This window comes from Cyrtonyx montezumae, unplaced genomic scaffold, assembly GCF_038088225.1.
Source record: "Cyrtonyx montezumae isolate F1298 unplaced genomic scaffold, pur_monq_1.0 scaffold_30, whole genome shotgun sequence".
NCBI lineage: Eukaryota > Metazoa > Chordata > Aves > Galliformes > Odontophoridae > Cyrtonyx > Cyrtonyx montezumae.
The window spans coordinates 10,703,883-10,716,919 of NW_027072035.1; the positions used below are offsets into that span (position 1 = coordinate 10,703,883).

The 13,037-nt window shown below is 37.6% G+C and overlaps 1 protein-coding gene across 2 annotated transcripts in view; it reads left to right on the top strand.

Moving 5' to 3' along the window:
• The window catches only part of MCC (MCC regulator of WNT signaling pathway), a 134,698-nt gene that overhangs the window by 86,298 nt on the left and 35,363 nt on the right, over positions 1-13,037 (top strand). For both annotated transcript variants that reach the window (XM_065744259.1, XM_065744260.1), the window contains exons 6-7: positions 3,686-3,892; positions 12,738-12,884. In XM_065744259.1, the coding sequence (XP_065600331.1) occupies positions 3,686-3,892; positions 12,738-12,884 (354 nt within the window). The remainder of the gene's footprint in view (positions 1-3,685; positions 3,893-12,737; positions 12,885-13,037) is intronic.

Below are 13,037 nucleotides of genomic sequence, written 5' to 3' on the forward strand. Positions count from 1 at the left end.
ATCATTATGAGTAACTGTTGGCAGCTTCTTCCTGTTACAAAGTAGAGTTTCTCACATGGTCTCTACATAGCCATTGTTGGACAGTAAGGGGAAACCCTTTTCCCCACTGCCTGCTCTGTAGTGTGTGGCATTGTTTGTGTTAGGAAAGTGATAGCATGCAAAGGATATTAACCTTTCAGAAGTTAAGAATCTCTCTGTCATGCCCTGATTGTGAGCTTGGAAAATGTGTCGCTGACGTGTTTAATTCAGCAGTACCTATATGTTGTGCCCCTCCCCCCCCCCGCCTGCAGTTCCATCCATAAATGCAGGTTATTTCTCCTTTCCTGCTTCCTGAACAGTTACAAACCTATCATACAAGAAAATTTCCTCAGAATGGTTAATTCTTCAGATGTTTTGAAAAGTAAATAATAATCAGATCCAGGAACAACTGCCTACTGATTAGCAAACTGGTGATTAAAACAGTTGTAAATATTTCCTAACAGTAACTACTTAGAACATGATAGCTACCTTGGGTTGAACCAAAAGCTCATTGTCCCTGATGGCGGATGGCAATGCAAAGGCTATGTCAAACAGGACATGCATACTGTGTCCTTCTCCTTACTTCAGATATGTTTCCAGGTGGGGTCAGGAACGTGTTCAGCAAAAGGATATGTGTTCTTGTTTCATAGTTTAGAATAGTTTTCTTCTGTGTTTGTACCTGATGTTTTTAAAACCTATCTAAAAATTTGGCCTCCAGAAATGCTAGTAGGAATAAGTTCTACCTTTAACTTACATCCTGTGAGAAAGTGCTGCTTTTTGCATCTTTGAAACCTGATACTTGCTGATGTTATCTGCTATCACACCTGTAACACAGAGCACATGTTGTAAGAAGGAACACGTGTTGTTCATGGAACATTTAGACGTTATGTTGAGGGATGTGATTTAGTGAGAACTTTTGGTGGTAAGTGGATGGTTGGACTGGATGATCTTGGAGGTCTTTTCCAACCTTGGTGATTCTGTGATCCTATGATTCTAAGATCAAGGGAAATGTTCATAGGTTCATAGGTTCATAAGGTTGGAAAGGACCTACAAGATCATCTAGTCCAACCATCCTCCTATCACTATCCCTACCCAACTACTAAATCAAATCCCTAGAGTATTGTAAGAGGCAACACTCAAACCTAAAGAAAAAAAACCTAAAGAGTATTGTAAGAGGCAACACTCAACATTGCTGTATGACTTCCTGTCCTGTGCTCAGAGCGTCACATCTAATTCTGTTCTGTGAAATTAGTCTGTTAATTCAGTCTGTTAGATTACACCTGAATTTATTCGCTTTGCAGTAGCATGCCTGTTAAAATTACTGTTATACTGCTATGAAGAAAAATAAATGGCATGATATTTAGATAGGTATGTCTATTTGCAACATACATGGTTTGCTTTTGTGGAGGATGTAGCATGTTGATTGTCCAACCAGAGAACTTGTGGCAGTAGTTTAGTCAGGAAAAGGATATTGGTCACATCAAAATGAGGGAGCACAGGAGCAAAGAGAAGTGTCCTTCTCCTTTGTTAAGGACTGTAGAGGAGCCCTTAATATCACTGTTATACCTGTGCTTGTGCTATCATTGCCTGAAGTTTTTAGTTGCATGGGCAGCAGTGGAGGGTCTGGAAATGCAGCCTCTTGGAAGTACATACCTCCGTGGCCTTGAGGCACTGCATTGCCACGTGCTTATTGCTCCCAGTAGTGCAATAAGGAGGAGCCCAGGCACAAACAGTGAGTGAGTGCATTAGGAGCTTGAGGAAGGAGGAGACAGGAGCAGAGCTTGGCATTTGCAAGTTGAGGAAACAGCAGGGAAAGTGCCTGAAAGAGGAGAGGAGTCTGTGGAAAAAGGGAATGGAGAAGTCAGCAACAAGGAGGCACTCTGTAAAATAAAGGTGAAGTCATAAGAAAGACTGCTCCTGCCACTACAGAGTTTTTCTTTGCATTTTAAGATTGTTCACCTTATACTCCTTTTGACCTTGACCTCCTCATCATGTTGTGTTGAAATACTTTACCTTTGCTTGAAGCATGTATGTCTAAGTGGAAGTAATATAAGGGAGAACTATAGCTTCTTTTATGTTACAGATAGTGCAACACGTTGCTCTTTAAGAAGAAACTTACTAATAAATACGTAAGCAGTTTAAATTCAGATACTCTGTCAGTTGAGTTTTGTATTAATTTGTCTAAACGTATTGCAGTTTTATGGAGAAGAATTGAAATGGAATTTAAACGGATAGACTGAATCTGATGGCAAAAACTTTTCCACAGAGTCTTGTAATCTGATCTTCAACTTGTTGTCAGTTTTTTTATTTCTGTTTTAATTCCACTTAAGGAATGATGCTATATCCAGAAAGTATTAGAAATTAATGTATTGATAATGATAATTAACCACTTTTAAAAAATGAACAAATAATGTTATGTCACTGATACCACAGTTTCACTCTACTGCAAACAGCGGAAGGATCTCTTGAAGAAAAAAAACGTTCTGTTTTCAACTTGACTTATCCTTTTCAGCTGTACTCTTAACTGAACCTATTATTCCCTTCTAGATTAAGGATGTAAACTTCTAGTTGTTTATGTTATATAAAAAGGATTCAATTTTTTATATATAAAACAACTTGGCTATTTTTACCCTGGTATATGAATAAATAATCTTACATATTAAAAAGGAAAAGTACAGTCTTCAGATAAAAATTCTCTTGGAAAGTCCAGTGAAGTGAAACGTCTCTGTTGCTAGTTATGTAATACAGTCATTTATATTCCTTATCTGTTGTTGGCATATAAACACAGACTGATTTAAAAGAGATTGAAACACAAGCAAATTATTTTTTTTTCGCAAACATCTCAGATAAGTTAATACATTTAACACAGGCAAAGCATATTTTATCTGCATAGTAACTCCCAGTGTTAAACCATATTTTAAGACTTTGAGTGACCAGTTGGGCTGACAGTTCATTCACAGTAGTGCTCCTTTGCTAGTAGTGTGTGCACATAGCTCAGTTCCAGCCTGTGGAAGCTGCTTCATCATCTGTTTTGTGCTGAATGGTGTCTACGGGTCATAGTTCTGATCAAGGGAGAGATCAGGGGGAGGAATACAGGAATGAATTATGTCCCACAGAAAACCAGCCTTTTTTAGACAGTAGGAGGGCTGTAAAATCTTCTGATTTAGTTCTCTGTTCCCTGTGGGGAAGAATGTACGCTGGGGTGTGAGAAAGCAAGTGTTTTCTTTTTTTGTTCTTTCTCTCGCCCTTTTTGTGGGATTGGTCTAGTGTTAAGAAAGGCCCTGTTCCCATTATGTACAACCACAGCCCATGCACAGGCTGCTGCATCCTGTGTGCTACCCAGGCAGGGATACAACAAGTGCATTGCTTCCCTATGGCAGGTAGGCATTAATTTGTTTTCAATTGTTTGGAGTTGAATTTACATGGACTGCTGTCACTTCTGGGTATTACAAAAATAGTAAAGCTGATTTGCATTTAAAACATCCCTTTGCTTTACTGTGGGTCACCATCAAATATTTTAATAAATTGGTTATCCCTAATAACAAGCAGGTTATGTAGGTTTGGGTGTGTACACGTAATTATATGGATGCTTGTTTTGCATTTCTGAGCTAAGTACTTTTTCAATTAATTTGCTTCTTCCTTTTTTATGATGACTGTATTTTTTCAGACAGTAGAAGAGATTGAAGGTGTCCTAGGACGTGACCTTTATCCAAATCTGTCCGAAGAGAGGTCTCGATGGGAAAAGGAACTTGCTGGCTTGCGGGAAGAAAATGAGAGCCTCACTGCCATGCTCTGTAGCAAAGAGGAGGAGCTGAATAGGACCAAGGCCACTATGAACGCTATTCGTGAAGAAAGGGACAGACTGCGTAGAAGGGTAAAGCCTCACAACTGTCTGCATGCACACTGCATAGATTACTCTGTGTTTCAGGGGAAAACTGAGTCCTCCTGTGCAGTTTTGTCACGAGAACATTTTCCTGTATGGGCTTTAGAGTTTAAAGCTGAGATGTATAAATGACAGAGCTAGGACAAAATTGAGTATTACTGAAAAAATGTATATATGATAAGAAGCTGACCTGAAGTCACAAAGGATGTGTTAGCAGGAATTCTGATGTTTCTCTCCAATGGAGCATATGTAACTTGTCCAAAGAGAAAGCAGATGTTCACATACTGAATTTTTCTGTGAGGCATGTTCTTTTCCTGTTAACAGCAAATATTGCTTTGTTTTTGATGGAAATTCAATTTGTGATTAGGAGAAAGAAAAAGGACAGGATTCCTGTCACTGGGTAATAATTATCTAAACTGAACAATGCAGAGTCCCAGACATGTTCTGTTTCTACGTTGTATCTACATTTGATGGTGCTGCAGTGTCAGATAATGACTTTGTGCTTTGTGTGAAGTCTGAAGTAATAAATCTGGAAATTTGTTTACAACGAAATGGATCAAGACAACATGACCTCAGGACCTGTTATTTTTAGCATAAGTTAACTTAATCTGCAAGATATAAAACAGTTTTGTTAGTAAAATACATCCATTTAAATTTTATGCTCTATTTGAGTGTCAATTTACACCACCGTATGTTGTTAAAATCACTGAAAGTGTTATTGCTCACCTAATGTCAGCAGAGCAGCTCTCTGTGCAAGCACTATGTTTCTAAAACAACACTGTTCTGTAGTTACTTCAGCTTGAAGCTGCAGCAATTTTCAGACACCAAGATTGAGGTTACCCTTACGAAATTCTCTAGGGTCTTTCAACTCTACAAACACAATGTATCATGAGGGAAGAGCAACCATCTATTGTTACATAAAAAAAAGATCATTTCTAACTTCTGCTTTGTAAAGTGTATATTCTGTGAATTAGTTTCAGTCTTGACTAGTTTGGCCTCATTTCATTTTAAATAGAGGTATTACCCACTCGTTGAGTTATAACAGTAGTATTTATGCATTTGGTTAATTGTTGTAGGATTTTTATGGGGAGTGGGAAGAGAAGTGGGTGCTTGTGAAATGTGCTTACAGAAGTGCAAATTGACATTACGGATGATGCAGACCAGTACTGGGATATCGTATAAGGGAAAAATACATGTTTTTGAGGATAGTATTAGTAGAAAATGGATTGAATTCTGAAAAGTATCGAGTGTAAATTCACATGCTCAAAAGCCTGATAAACAATTTTTTTATTGCAACCAGGAATTCATCAGTTAAAAAAAAAAAAAAAAAAAAAGGAAGAATTGGTTTTTGTACTCATGGGATTATCATGTGAGACATTGATGCAGCAAATGCTTTCTTATGAAGTACCAGGTTAAATTTTTCCAGTAGAGATTAAGGTTGTTAAATGTTAAGAGTGGTGAGATCTAATCTGGAGTATTATGTAATTCTTATATTCTATGCATAAGTAGATTTGGCTTAAATTGACAAAAAAGATGTAGGTGATCTTAAAAATGAGAGCTTACTTGGAGAAGTGACAGAAGGAGTCTGTCGTCTTTAACCTGGCAAAGTAAAATGTGCATTTCATTTCTCATTTTGAGTGCTGGAGAAGACAAGTAAGAATGGGAGCTAGCTGCTATTCAAGCCCAGGGACAAAAGTAGGGCAAGCAAAAATTCATATATACTATCTATAAATGCATTAGGCTAATTAAGTAGAAATTAGAATATGAGGTGTCTAACAGACAAGAGGATTGTGATTCTGAAGAGAATAATGAGTAAGACTAGAAACTACTTTGGAAATAGAGCTTAAAATCCTGAAGATATGTTTGTCTGATGAAATAGACAACTGAGGAGATACTGATCAAAATGAGGATACTGGGATTACATCCAAAAAAACCCAGCAAAAAAGCCTGCTTATAATTGGCCCAGTTAATACAGCAGCTTTAATTGTGGCGCTAGTTTAATTATCTGTATAAAACTGTAGTTAAAACTGTGAATATGAATTTTCTGTGAATGTAGATGATGCTTGAGTTGGTTGTCCTGTATTGAAATCCCAAGCGTTTGTGGAGATACACAGCTATTGGCTATGATATGAAATATATGCACCATTTCTGGGGTGGTATGGCAGCGTGTTAATGTTGATCTGATAGCTGGTCTGTCTCTTCGAACTGTTAGTGTGGATGCTGCATCTGTCAGTAATTTGTGTCTGAAATGGAAGCATCTCTAGTGGGTGTAAGATTGAGACCTCCACGCTGTGTTGTGTGAGTGGCTGGCACAGCTGTCATATGGTAGCAGCAGTCCATCACTGTTGACTAGGTCTGCATTCAGCCTGTTGTCTGCAGAGATGGTGGCTCTTGAGTTGCGCTGTAAGGATTCTGAGCTGTCTCTGCTGTATGACAAGCCAGTTTAGTTTAAACATTCATTTTTTCTTTTTAACTAAGGAAATTCTTCTTCTACAAATGAGATAGATGTCTTTTCCTAACTTTCTGGTAGGTAAAGAATTAATGTTGGGTTGGCAGAGAGCATAATAAAGTCTGGCAAATCATGTTCAGGCACAGCTGGCAGGTTTTTTCACTTGTTTTCATTTACTTTGCACCTACAGATGACTTCACTGAAATATGTTTTTTAATATCACCCTGATCTTAAAGAACAACTGGTATATTGCCCCCACTGGGGAAGTGTGTTAATGGCATATGACTTTATCAGCAGCACTGTGTAACTTTGTGTCCATAGCTGCAAGAGCAAATATTTTGTTTGACTTAATATTTTCTGTATGCCAGCTGAACTCAGAGTCACTCCATATTATTTCCCTGGAGAGTGGAGAAGGAGATCCAACAAAAATGTAGTTATGTTCTCAAATTAAATTTAAGTGAGTAAGTTGAAGTTGACCAGATCAATAGGTCTGTTACTTTAGGCCAATGTCTGTAATCAGGCAGAGTGCTTTCAATATGTTTTTCTCAGGCTTGTTGGAGATTTAATTTAATTAGGTATTTAATGTGCTCGGTTAACAGATTGTGCTGCTTTCTAGTGCAGTAGCTATGGAACAACATACATGAAGAGTTTGTTTCTCATGGGTATTTAGTAAATGAGGTAATCTGTATTTCTGTAGGGTGCCTGCACTGTAGCTAATTTTGAAACACTGAATTTTATTTTACCTCTGTGTGATATTGCCATATTAAACATAAAATTTGTTTAAGTCTGGGCTAGTCAGAGCCCTGAAAACTGCTTACTGCAACACATACATTACTGGATTCAGAATAATGATACAATGGAATGCAGGGGAACTTCTGTACCAGATCACAGGAATAGTATTAGCATAAAACTGGAATCAGAGCAGTGCAATTTAATACTACTATGTATAGTAACAGACTTAAACCATAGTAGAGGAATTAGTATTTGTGTTCTTACACAGAGAATATGCCAATATGGTATGGGCCCTTAGAGATTGTTGTAATCATACACAGCTTAAGGTGCTCCTTGAGCTATTTTGTCACCTTGTCTCTTTATGTGCAGAAACAAGCAGCTGTAGTCAAAACTTTGTCTCCAGTTCCGCACATTGTTCAGATGTGTGTTATTTGTTTACTCAGGAATATCTCTGCTATTAAGAAGCTAGAGCTTTGCTTCTTTTTCTGAGTCTGTATGACAATGCTTAGTGGTTCCTCTAAAATTAAATGAGGAAAAGCCTGAGATAAGCTGGCTGCCTTCACTCAAGTTTGTTTGAATGTTCAGAGCTATCAGAGAATCCAGTCTCCATGTCCAGTGTCACATCCTTAGCTTTCTTTGCTTTGAATCCTTTGTAGAGGTACAGCAGTCCAGGTCCTTGTTCATCAAGAAGCATTGTGTGAAGGACTCTTGTCTGAAAGGTGTTAAAGGCTGTAGACTACTTAGTAACATATAACCCAGAGCACTGCAGCTTCTCCTGCTACATAAAATGCCCCTATGTCTTAACCTTGATAGCACACCTTGTATAGATGAATGTGTCTGTGTGCTGTTCTTTTTCTCTGTTCTTCAAAGGAATATTTCAGACTGTGGATTGATTTTCAGTCCTGGCAGAGGAGCCAAGCTTCCATTGACAGTTAAATTCTCTCGTATTTCTTTTAAGTCCCTCCCTTTTTATAGGAGGGAGGGCATTTACAGTGGGTTATCTTAGCTGATGATGACAGATCTGAGCTGATTCAGCTCCAGAGATTTCATTGAGGGAGATGGTCCTCAGAAGTACAAGGAAATATGTCTCTTACGATGTAAGCTGATGGCAGTTCAAGACTGATATATTCAGTCAATCACAGATCTGTAGGAAATGAGGTTTCTTGGTCCTGGTACTGATGGTTCTCCTCCACAGATGTGTAGTATGCATGAATAAAATGGAAATTGAGAGAGAGACATTAACTCCCTGTAGTTTGTTCTACTTTATCTTTACCCTATTAGTAACAGGAAAAAAAAATTGAAGTGATACTACAATGGTGAAAAAAATCTGGTGTTATTATGTAAGGAGTTCAAGGATGCTGAATGGTGAAGGAAACAGGTCACAAGTAGGGTAGAATGAAAAGAATCTCATGCATGCCTCTTATTTTGTTTGAGAATAAAAGCAGCAGGTGTCCTTTGAATATGGAAATCAGGCCGTTTGTAGCTGTGTTTTTTATTTAGGGTGTGTTAAGAAATCATGATATTATGAGTATGCATGTGTAAAATGCCAGGAGCAGAAATAAGTTTCTTAGAGTCGTGATTATAGACTATGAGCATGTTCCACCAGAGTAGTTTGTATGGTGCCCTATTCATTTCTGCAAACAAGTCCCAGTTGCTTCTTAATCACCTACGAAGTCTTTCATAAGATCAACATTGCTGTAGCATGTCAGCCCTTTTTTTTAACCTTTCTTTGCTGTCATTTAGTTTATAAGGCACCCACAATAATTTTTCCTTTTTCCCCTATTTCGTACTCCAATTCTCAGCATTCAAGTAAAATTTTAAAAATGTAAATGAACAACTGCAGCTAAACACAAAAAAAGTAATAAATAAAATCTGAAGTTATGTAAGTTTTTTTCAGCTACATCAGAATATACTAATTTGTGACTTACCCTAGTAACTCGCTCAGTTTCCTTGTGTCTCAGTGCCCCTTCTGCTACAGTGTCTTTACTTCTTCACTTCTATACTTCTTCAGGCTTCCTCCAACTAATAGACTGTCTTCCTCCTTTTTTTTTTTTTTTTGTTTGCTTTTTCTTCCCTCTGTTGTGGTTTTCACAGGTGTTTTCTTGAATTTCTACTTCTTTCCTCTGTCTACTCCTCAACCTTATTTCTTCTGGTCATATAATTCAATCTACCCACTTCCCATCTTAATTTAGAGTTCTGGGGGTTTATGGCAATTTATATATCCTCTGGGTGTTCCTATCTTTAAACTTGATGCAGAGATTTAAGATACCCTTTTTTTTTTTAATCTTTCCATGTTGTTCCTTCCCAGCTTACAAATCCAAATTTCCTATCTTTTAGTGGAACTGTTTTGAATTTTTTTTTTGCCAAACTTGTCTTAGTCCATTGGATTTTTCCAGCTTTGTCACTCATTTCCTGTATGACCTTAAGTTCTTTCACCCAATTCTCAGTGTTTTTTGCATCTTAAATGCAGTATTGTAGTTACCTTCAATCAACTTAGATAAGTAATTTTCAGAATACTTTATACTATGATGGTGACAAGACTGAAGATGGAAGATGTGGTGATCAGACAGTTTTTCATCATGCTTTTTCAGCCATTCCTTTCATTAGCTCATGCATTCACCAATCCAGAAAAGACACTGCTTCTTTTAAACACCTTTTTTCCCTTGGTTCCTGTTCTTTGGTCTTCATTTAATTTCCATATAGAATTACTACTGCTCTGGCAAAGTACGTTCTGAGGAGTTGGTATATACTGCTGTATTCATGGGTAAGATTGTGGTGACCAGAATTTGTTATCTGAGCTGCTTCTGGGCAGTCTTGTGGGTGGGCCACCCCATCACGAGATCCTGACTCGATGAATGTGTGGATTGTGAGACTAGTGATTTTTGCAGGTAAGACAAACTTGTACTGTTATTCTACACCGAATTACCATCCAGTACTCAGTGATGCTAAAATTAGTGCAGTTATTTATAGCAGTCAATTTAGCGTGTAATTTCTCATGTGATTGCCTGAATCAGTAAATACATCAGGAAACCAGACAGCTTATTCATGCCTTTTTAAGCTGTGGTTGCTTTTGTGATTTGGTATTAAAGCAGTGACTTGCGTAGATTGATAAATGTGCTATGCTCTGTGTTTTCTTTTACAAATGTTTTCATGAGCAAAGGTTTGGCTGGCTGCAGTCTTAGCTGCATTCATTTTTCTTTCTGTTATGAATCTTGTTTTACGGATCTGTAAGAATAATTGGCTCTTTAATTGGTAGATAATAATTACCACTCAGTAATAAATGGCAGCATAGGAAACCTATTTGGATTTGAGTTTTATATAGCATTGACAGTACATAAGGTGCTTTAAATTTTGGAGTAAATAGCTACATAGCATTTTAAGCAACTTTAACACATTTAACACATTTTAAGCAACTTTAACACATTTAACACATACCTGATTGCCATTAGAATAATTTGAATTTAATTAATTCTGGAATTAAATCTTCCAATACTAGCTTTTGAGCATAGATAAATATTTTAGCATTTTCAAAGTTGGACTCTGCAGCAGGGATGTTACTTTGGAGGAGCATGAGTTAAAGAAATAGTGATACGTATGATTTTGATTTAAGTAGGTATTGGTGTTGCCTTTTTCTATTTTTTGTTAAAGCCAAACAGTACAAATCCTGTCTGTACTGGCATAACCTCGTGCAACTTTAAACATACCTACAAGATTGATTTCAGTTTTATGCATATCAGTAGGCTAATAATTGGTTTTCATCAGTACAGCTCTCCTGTCCTTAATATTTGCATTAGTGCACCTGTACCTGCATTGAAATTATACCTGTATTATTATATACAGAAGCCTCAGATGCAAATATTAGGAAGATATATGCTTTAAATGTGCACTTCATATACTCTGCTCATTTAACTCATTCCAACAATTATGCTTAGGATGTATAATTCTGGAGCAAATATTCAGCAAAGCTCCTTGAAACACTGAAACTTTTCTTTGAAGGCGTTGTGTACTTCACCCTTTTCAAAAGAGAAATCAAAGGAGCTATTTTTGTTCACGTTGTGTAATTTGCATTGTGCACTCCTCTATGACAGAACAGGGAAGTTATGAGAACAGTTAGCCTTTACGTACTCTTGTTGTTGCCACCTACAGCCTCTTATTAGAAATATGCAATTGTTCTACACTGCTATGTAAAGAATGTTTCTTTCTTTTCTTCCTTGTGATTTGTACTTACCTAAAAATTCTGTTGTTTGGACAGCAAGTCCTCAGACCACCTGACTTTCAGTTTGTATAGCATCTGAGGCAAAGGCAGGTGAACTCTTCAGGGACGTAGAAGCAGACTGCAGAGGACTGTAAGAGGTATAAGATACTGCTTTGTCGACTGGAAAGAGTTCTAGCTTGAACTTTTTCCTCTGTGCAGTAGCTTGAAGGGATCTGTGTGTGTTGTGCTGAGAACATGCTGACTGACACTCCTTCAAGCGGAGGCTAATTAATGCATTTGGTAAACCTGAAGTTGAAAGAGGCCCAAACCCTTATTGTGACTCAATTTTTGTATTTTCTGGCTGTGAAATTTCAGGCTGCATCCTCAGTCATTTGTGTAAGATGTTACATTTATTTGGAAATTCCACCTTTCTAACAGAATAGGTATCAAAGTTGCATTTCATGCTTCAGGAGGTCGTCAATTTCACTGAACTCTTCTTAATTACTAGAGTTATGGTGAAATTTCACAAGTTCTGTTGTGAGCAGTTCTAGTATAATCCATGCAGAAACCTGCATGTTAAAGTAAACATTCTGCATTCAGGGAAACATACTCTCCATGTGATTTCCACCCCCTTCTCTCATCTCCCACTGTTTGTTTTTAAACACTATGCTTGTTCTGTAGGAAAAATTAGCTGTGTAACTTTACCTTATGCCATAGTTATTGTTAAGCAAACAATTTTGTTAAAATTATTCCAAAGTAAACCCTGTAATCTTTTGCTTAGGAATACAGCTTGGCTCTTGCATGCCTTTCTTCCTCCCCCCTTAGGTCCTGTAGCTCTTTTGAAGTCAGTTCTACAAGTATCTGATGGGTTTGTGCAGTGTTTTGCAGAGGACTTCCGCAGACTGTCAGTAGTTGGGTACTTAGCATAATTTTTTTGTCTGTACAGTACTCACTGTGTGATAGTTCCACTTAATAATGGTTTTGAAAGTATGATCGTCATCTGAATTTGTCGACCTGTAAAATAAGATAGCTGTCCTGTAATATTTTTATGTCAAGAGCATCTTCAGCACTGGAGCTTTCCACTAACAGCAGGATCTTTGTTTTTTGTTTAGATATCACAATCTAAGGCTAGAGCATTATCTTCAGCCCCAGAGAGGCTAAGAATAAGAATTTCTATACAGGTAGTTTTGATGCATTGAGGGCTTATAGGAAACAAGCTGAAACATAAGTACAGTATTACATTTGCATATATCCTCTACAGATAGTTTAAAACCTTGACAATGGAATTTTAAAACAACCTTCATGTGTCTTCTGCCCACATGAAAACTCTGCAGCCTCCCCAGGACAAAACACAATGTGCATGAGCCAGAAGCTGTCAACTTTGTCTGGACAATGAGAAAGTCGCTGAACAGTTTAAAATATAAAAATGGAAAAACAGTTATTGTTATGTTTTATTGCAGGTTCGGGAACTGCAAACTCGCTTGCAAAGTGTGCAGGCAACAGGCCCATCCAGCCCAAGTCGTCTCACTTCTGCAAATCGACCCATTAACCCCAGCACAGGAGAGCTGAGCACAAGCAGTAGTAGCAATGACATTCCCATAGCCAAGGTGAGCTATTGCAGATTACAGTAGTGCTTCTTATTATGTAGGTGAAGCAGACTTCATTTTGCACAGCAATTGTGCATCGATATGATTAACTGGGAAATATCTAGAAGCCACTGAGAGTTTTCCAGGGTCCTAAGTAGGCCCAGGAATTTCAGC